The 8,768-nt window shown below is 28.0% G+C and overlaps 2 protein-coding genes across 2 annotated transcripts; both read left to right on the forward strand.

Annotated features, from left to right (window-relative positions):
• The first annotated feature begins 1,496 nt into the window (after positions 1-1,496).
• Positions 1,497-2,999, forward strand: LOC113852223 (E3 ubiquitin-protein ligase SINA-like 10). The gene is made up of 3 exons (XM_027482461.1): positions 1,497-1,722; positions 1,846-1,943; positions 2,352-2,999. The coding sequence occupies exons 1-3, from the start codon at positions 1,497-1,499 to the stop codon at positions 2,997-2,999; spliced, it is 972 nt and encodes a 323-aa protein (XP_027338262.1).
• Positions 3,000-6,260: 3,261 nt separating this feature from the next.
• LOC113852224 (putative E3 ubiquitin-protein ligase SINA-like 9) lies at positions 6,261-8,768 on the forward strand. Its single transcript, XM_027482462.1, has 2 exons — positions 6,261-6,725; positions 8,046-8,768. Exons 1-2 carry the CDS (start codon positions 6,261-6,263, stop codon positions 8,766-8,768), a joined length of 1,188 nt encoding a protein of 395 aa, XP_027338263.1.

Genomic DNA, 8,768 nt, shown 5'->3' on the forward strand with positions numbered 1-8,768 from the left:
GTCCGATCAGCTCGTGAATAGATTGAGAGCGTGCTGCCACAACCAGATGGAGAAAGCTTTTTTGGGTGGTTTTGAAAACTTGAAAAAGATAGAAGAGAAAAAGAATGAAGAAGAAAAGATAAAAAGGAAGATAATGATGACTACTACGAAGACGACGATGATGATGAAGGGAAAGGAGGGGGAAGTAAAAGAGAGGGAGACGAGGAAGAGAAAGGAAAAGATGGTTTCACAAAAGATCCTCTTGATAGGTCTATTTCTGTGACGCTCTCCGACCAAGCTTGCTTGATTGCTGCATTTGCATGCTTATGGATCAGTGCAACAATAATAAGTGAAACGAATTTAGAATCATAACATAAAAAAGATCTTGGCAACTTATTAATATATATATATAACTTGATAATTTTAACTGTGATTTTTTTGGCAATTCAGTGTGATAATGAGCACATCGCTTGCTTTACTTGTTCTAATATTAGGGGGAAGTGTGCAAAGTGCCAAATGCCAATTGTCTTCAAAAGTTGCAAGGCCGTAGAGAATGTGTTGGACTTTATTAAAATATCATGCCCTAATGCAAATTATGGTTGCAAAGAGACGTTAAGTTACAATGAGAAGAAAGACCACGGAAAGAATTGCATATATGTACCGTGTTTTAGCCCAATTTCAGTTTGTGATTTTGTTGCCATCCAAAGAGTTATCTCTCCACTTAAGCAATAAACATATTGATTCTAGAATCCATTTTTCATACCAAAACTCTTCCTTTGTCTGCCTGATGACTGGTGATGAAGCTATTATTCTTCAAGAGAAAACTGATAAAACTATCTATTATGAGCAACAAGGTTGAGTCATGGTAACTCAACCTTCTACGAATTATTTTGTTAAATTTAAAATCAAATTAAACCTAATCTCATTCACTCAAGAACAATCAACCTAATATGATTCAATAAACAAAACTTATACCTATACGCAAATAAGGAATAAAAAGTAATTAAAAATCAAATCAACTCATACGTTTAAATTTTAACGTTTTAGCCAAAACTAAACAGGATTACAAGGAAATTTGTCCTATTCCTAATAGATTTATACTATATAACATATCCAAGTTATAAAACAGCCCACAAGTCACTATCGAAAAATTTAATTTTTTTTATTTATAAATAAATTACGAATATATTCCTAAATAACATATCTAAATTATAAAATAGCCCACAGGCCACTATTGAAGAATTTAAATTTTTTAATTTTTTAGTTGTAAATAAATTACGAATATAGTTGAAGTAATAAATTTCCTTTTATCCCAATTCATGTCTCGTTAACCTATGTTGCGAATACCTATCGTTAACCTAGACTAGTACGGTAGCCAACGACCCAATTGTTGAATGATAAATTAATTATTTAAATACAACAATTTAAGAGAATATGAAGCAACTGTTCTCAAGAGTTAGCGTGAGAGAGAAATTGATAGGAAAGGTTCTTTATTTTCCTTTCTCTTTAAAGAAAAGATGCATCACAAAAGAAAAGCGACGCAATATTACTATTCGCGACCATCCACCAGGATTCTTATACGTAACGTAGATGACGTAGTACGTAAAGGAAAGACTCTACGTGAAGACGGAGAAGGCATGGAAGAAGAAGGAGAAGGAGAAGATTCTCAGATCGAGTCGGAAGACTATTATGATGAGGACGGCATGGAGAGTTCAAAACATGATGATTATTATTATGATTATGGTGATGATGATCATGATCATGATAAAGAAGAGGAGGAAAATGAAGAGGAAGAGAATGAGGAAGAAGATGGTTATACGAGTGATGTTAAAGGTGAAGATGACCCCCTTAGTAGTTCTGCAACAGATGCTTTTTCCCGTAGGTTTAATTCTGTCATAATTTCCGACCCTAATGTCTTTAATTGCTGCGTTTGCTCGCAAATCTTGACTGTTCCTGTCTACGAGGTACTTCTCCTTTCTCCCTTGCCATACAAATTTAGAAGTTTTTATGTTTTATACAGTAATAATTTATTTCAAAGAATCAATTGTTTTTAAAAATAATTTTAAAATATGTTAAGATGCTACTTGTTTGGATGAGCTAGATTTTAAAAGTGAGTTAAACTTAATTTTTTGATATAAAATAAAAAAGTATCTAGTTTGAATATTAGGTTATTCATGTCTATTAACTTCACACATTCAGTCTTGAACATAAAAAAGTGTTTTAAAATATTCTACATCAATTAAGAATAGATTCAAGAATACTCTCTTTCTAGTATATATTTTTTGTTGACTGATTTGAATTTTGATGATACTATTTATCATGTAAAATCTAAAATATATGGTAACTTCATTTGTTATTTTGTGGCAATTCAGTGCGCTAATGGGCATGCTGCTTGCTCTACCTGCGCTGCTGATCATTTAAAGCAATGCCGCTTGTGCTTATTGCCTATTGGTTACAAACGTTGCATAACTATTGAGAGAGTATTGGAATCTATTCACATACCATGCCTGAATGTGAAATACGGTTGCAAAGAGACATTGAGTTTAACTGAGAGTAATAACCATGACCAAAAATGCATCTATGTTCCATGTTTATGCCCATATTCAGATTGCCACTTCACTGCCCCATCCAAGGACTTGTTCCTTCACTTCATAAACAAACATAGGGATTCCATAATCACATTTTCATATGATGATTATTTCTCTGTCTCATTGAGGCGCAATGATGAAACCGTGGTTCTTCGAGAGGAATATGATAACAAACTGTTTGTTCTCAACAACTATGTTGAGAGTTTGGGAAGTGTTGTTTCTATTAGTTGCTTTGGTAACTCTTTTCAGCCAGGTTATGATTATTCTGTGGGTGCTACTTACAAGGGACGCAGCCTAATATTGCATTCTATTACCAACAATATTCAATCCAACACAGTTAATGCTCCTTCATCAGGGTTCTTTGTGGTTCCTTTTAATTATTTTGATTCTTCTGGATCTCTCAAACTAGAAATTCGCATCAGGGATAAATAAAATGCTACACATTCTGCACAGTGCAAACTTTGATAGGTCTTAGTGGTTTTACATTTCGAATAATTAGATTTGGAAATGTATTCTGTTGTTAGTTTTGTTATGTAACATTTTTCTTAGAATGGAGTTAATTAAAGCCTATTCCCTTTATGCAGATTGAGCTCTATGTGAACCCCAAATTATTACACATCTCATACAGATTTACGTGCTTATTAGAGTTTTTGTGATCACAAATGAGTTGAAGTAATGAACATACACTATTTGATATCCAATTGGTTTGAGATTTTGGTACAAGCTTCTGATCTTTAAATTCATAAGTAGTCATGATCTACCATATCCAAATAGACTCAGTAATGGAAAATCAAATCAATTGCAAATTGAACGTTGAAAGAAAGCGTACCTCGTAAATAATATAATAAAAAACCCACCTCAAATATCCAAAAAATGTTCCTCCACATTAAATGAGACATGCTCCAAGAGGGAGGAGAGCAATATCTTGTAAGAACGTATTGTGCAAAGAAGGCAAAATGGATGATAAGAGAGAGATCCATTATTCCACACCTTAATTTGCAAATTAAATATCGTGAGTATCCTGTTTATGATTAGTTTCTAGAGAAAATGCAAGTATTAAGTTGATTAAAAAAGAAGAAGAAAGAATCAGTTGTCTTTTGCCTGATCAATTTGACCTCAATAACTTGTAATGACTTTTTAAATCTTATGTTTGAAGGGACTAATATTTATGAATGAAAAAATTTGTAAAAAAGTGTTAAGTTTTATATTTATTATTTAAAAATAAATATTATTAATTTATGCAAAATAATATTAAGAATAAATATTGTATATATAAAAAATAAATTCATTATTTTATTGTGACATATTTTTTAAAATTAGTAACTATATTATTTATTTTATTATTTGACTATTTTTTATTAGTTTTAATTAAAAGACATATATTTTATATATTATTTAGTATTGTAAGTATTGAAATAAATTAAACCTACCAACATAGATTGTCGTGAATCATAATTATATATATATATATATATATATATATATATATATATATGTATGTATATATAATACTTATAAAACATTGTCAATAATTTATATTATTTAAGCATGAATAAATTTTTAAACCTAAAATAAACAAAATATTGCTTAACGTTGATAGTGTCTTAATAAATATGAAATAGATTGACTTTAATATCAATTAAAAAGCATTTAATAAAAATAATTATAATAATTTAGTAAGAGAATTTGTATCTTAGAAATGATTAAGAAAATTTCAAATTAAATAATTATAATAGTGTGTCATTTTAATTTTTGTTTTAATAAAGTTCTTTCCTTCTTATTTCCTTTTTTAATAATAAATGCTATAGACTCATTATATCCTAGGTTTGTAACTTAGGAGTTTGTTGTTTTTCAAGCTTTTAAGTCCTCTTTATAAAAAAAAATAATATAAACATTTTATTAACAAGTATCCTTCAAATTATAAAAATAATAAAATATATATAAATATTTTTTATTAAAATTTTGTTTTTTTAATATTTTAAAATTTTTCAAAAAAATTTGTTAAATTTTAATACTTTTAATAAATAAAAAGTGCTTTATAAATAAATATTATATGCTTTATTTTCTTGCTCAATGCTAAGAACAATTTTACTAAAAGAAAGTTATTAAATAATATGAGACTATTTAATATTCATAATTTTGGCCAAATAATATATTATATGTGATTAACTTATTTTTTTCAGTCAAAGAACTTAATCATGTATTATATAAGGCACTGATTAAGAAAGTAATAAATAATAATTTTTTATTAAAAATATGTTAAAATACATTAAAAATTATAAAATTAAGTATATTTTATATCTTTAATAAAATATTATTTTATTTCTTAATTAATGCCTTACAATATTAATTAGCATTTTTCATTAAATTGCCCAAGACTATTTTGGTCTCAAATTATAAAAAAATAATAATATTTTTTTAAAAGACTTGTTAACTTAGATTAAAAAATTAATAGATAATATATTTTAATTAAAAATTATGTTGAAATATATTAAGATAAAAGTATATTTGCATCTTCTAACAATATATTTCTTTTTAAAATTATTAATTAATATGCTAATTTTTCTTTTCTTTGTTAGCTATTATCATTTGCGAACTCCAATGTGCTTTATTAACGTTTGTCAGACATGAAAAACCACGTCCCGTATCGCCATCCACTGCATGAAAAGGTTTGCAGCTACTCACATTTTTTCATAACTTTATTGAGTAATGAGTGAGGAGTTAAGAATATTTAGTTTATTCTCTTAAGTAATACAAACGTTTTACTGTGTTAAACTTTGTTTGTTTCTGCGAAAACATGGAAATCGGTTAACTGCACATTCTTCCATCGTCACACTCTATGATCTCACTTTATAAATATTTAGAATGTAAATTTATATTTTCAAATTTACAGAGTTTAACCATTTTTATTTTTATTTATTAATGTATTTTTTAAAATAATATAATATCTTTAATAAAGATTCATCCATTTTATTTGGATGGTTTGGTTTCAAATTTTAAATGTGAATAATTATTTTTATAAATTTTTTATCATAATTATAAAATTCTAAAAGAGAAAATGTCCAATATAAGATAAAAACAATAAAATTATGGACTAAAAAGTAAAATATTAAATAAAAAAATAAAACATCACATTACCTTTATTACTTTCCAACACTTAATTATAAACAGAAATGTATATATATTATAAATATTGGTAATTATTACAATACATTGATATAATTCTTTATAAGTCAAAATTTATTCAAACTCAATATTTTCAAACTATCAAGATTAATTACAATATATTTATTGAAAAACCTTAGGAAAAAAAATGTGAATATTTTTTTTACTAACAGATGTTTGTGAATATATAATAGAAACTAAAAGAGATTTTTAGATTTACTCTGATATCTGTTTGCTCAATAGCCATACCACATTGCATTCATGCAATATCCCTTTCTAAATCATAGAATTACACAAGCTCAACTTTATAAAATATTTTTTAAATATGTTCAACAACACACAATAAAAATTTATAATTATAAAATATAATAAAATTTAATGTATAAATAATATAATGTTAATAAAAATTTATTATATATCGACTTTAAATTATTCATTCTTAGACAGACATTAAGAAACTGTTAAATTATTATTTTATTACTATCCTTTTATTTATTTTGTATATAAGTATGAGGTATGAAGTGAGGAATGCATTCAGTTCCAAATTCTAGAGTAACCCGTGTTCTGAGCTTGAGTTTTGAGAGAAAAATGGAGAATAATTTGAATGGCAGTCACAGTCACAGCAACGGTGAAAGAGGCATCAGTAGATACCCAGTTGGACGTCGTCCTCGAAACCCCATTGATGAAATAGCGATGAGACGTGAATTAAGCAATTCACAGCAGGAACGAGACGACGTGATTGAGGAAGAAGGAGAAGGAGTGACTGTAAGTGAAGAGGATTCCATAGACAATGAAGAAGATATGGACTACGATGATGAGCCCAATGCTCCTTTACCAGGTGTTAATAGAGCGGTTGTGGCTGCTATCCCTGCTGTTCAAACTGCACCTACACTAAACGACATTCATACTAATGGCGTTTATATGGAGCTTTCTGATCCTGACGTGCTTGACTGTTACATATGCTATGAACCTTTGTATATTCCAGTCTACCAGGTTCCTCAATTCCCCTTTTTACACTTTTTTAATTAAGTTTTTCATCTCTTTCTTCTTGTACAAAATTTGTGCTAATTTGCATGTAATTTGTTTTAACTAAGTTTTGATTTTCATTACTCGTCATTGAATTGGATCATCCATTTAATTTAGAATTTTTTTTTTTTGCCTAATTTATGGCTAATCATGAAATTAAGAAGTGTCCAACTTGTGGCGCTACAGTGATTGTAGCCTACTATGAGTGCTGGAATTGGTAGGGTTTCAATTCTTGTGGATAAGATCTTCAAACAGGGGGGAAAGTTTCCTTTATTTCTTTTTTTTTTTTTTAAATATATTATTGGTGTGATTATGACTAATTAATTGACTCAATACTTGAAAAGAAAAAAACAAAAGAGAAGCTACCAAAAATTGATAATTTTCTTGACTAAATTTTTTATAAACTGTTTTTAATTTTTAAATATTTTTTTAGGTAATTGTTTTTTACTTATACGTTTTGAATTTCAAAAAATAAGATTGTTAAAACAAGAAATAAATAAAGTGTAAATTTTTTTTGCAATATTTTAAAACTAATGGTATTTTTGTAATAAATAATATATATATATATATATATATATATAATTTTGTATAATGTGTAACTGATTAATGTCAACATCTTAAATGTATAGTCATTTTAAAAATAAATTTTTTGAAATGTTTAAAAAATAAAATTTTATTTTCAAAATAATACAAATTGGAACCACGTTCAATATTTAGTAACGCTTCAAGGTAATCTTGGGAAGTGGATGATGACTTAGGGAAGTTTATAGCAAATTTAATTCTACAAATTTCTTATGTTTTAATATTCACCTGTTATTGACCCTTTCTAGCACCATGTTATTCTATTCTAGTGTCTGTATTTTTTTTTAAAAAGAAAATAGTTATATTATTTTAAAATAAATTTTTGTGATAATAATTTTTTTCTACCATATCATTTATCTAATCACTTTTTTTTGTCTATTTCTCTTTCATTTACCATACGGCTAATTCTTGCGGTTCTTATTTTTCATACATTTTATTAAACACACTCTATCAATTTATTTGTATTTAGTTAATTTTTCAATATTATGTTGTGCAATATAGTACAAATTAAAAAATTATTTTAAAATTATGTTGATTGTTTTAAAAAAAATAATTAATTATAAAAATTAATGTATTGAAGAGTGTGTTAAAAAAATATATTATTAATTTTTCACTTTAGTATATATATAACTTGTTATCAGATATATAATCAATGTAAACTCTAACATGATTATTTATTTCTATCTGATTACTTCTTAAATTCAGTGCATCAATGGACATGTTGTGTGCGTTTCTTGCTTTTGCAAAATTCAGCACAAGTGTCCCTTTTGCTCAATGTACATTGGCAACAACCGGTGCCGAGCAATGGAGAATGTTCTAGAAGCAGTGAAAATTACGTGCCCAAATGCAAAATATGGTTGCAACCAGATGATAAGGTACAGTGAGAAACGTGAACATGAGAAAACATGCGACTTTGTCCCATGTTCATGTCTGCAGCCATTTTGTGACTTTGTGGGCAGTTCCAAGGTTTTAGCAAAGCACTTGGGCGATGACCATTTTTTCAATCGAACAAAATTCAACTATGGTGAATTTTTCAATGTCTCCATAAGTGTTCATAGGAAATTCTCTGTGCTTCAATCGCGAAGTGATGACAAACTCTTTGCTATTTGCAATAAGGCTGATGTTAGGGAGCATGAAATTTTTGTTTGTTTCATTGGTCCTATTTTTATGGTCCCTCAATTTAGTTATGAAATTAAGGTTGTGTCTGATAATGATGGAGAGAGCTATGAATTGCCTCAAACTTCTGTGGAGAAAAATATTCAAGGTGGCAGAACTGGATTTCCTTCAGTAACCATGTTCCTTAATGTTCCATTAGAGGTATTTCGTCCTCGTTATTATAGCAGAATGGAGGTTGAACTGCAACTTCGAATTACAAGGGTAATTGGTGCTGCTACAAATTCTGAAGCTGGTCCCTCCGGGCTTAATTAG

The sequence above is a fragment of the Abrus precatorius genome, unplaced genomic scaffold (assembly GCF_003935025.1).
Source record: "Abrus precatorius isolate BTA unplaced genomic scaffold, Abrus_2018 Scaffold10, whole genome shotgun sequence".
Lineage (NCBI taxonomy): Eukaryota > Viridiplantae > Streptophyta > Magnoliopsida > Fabales > Fabaceae > Abrus > Abrus precatorius.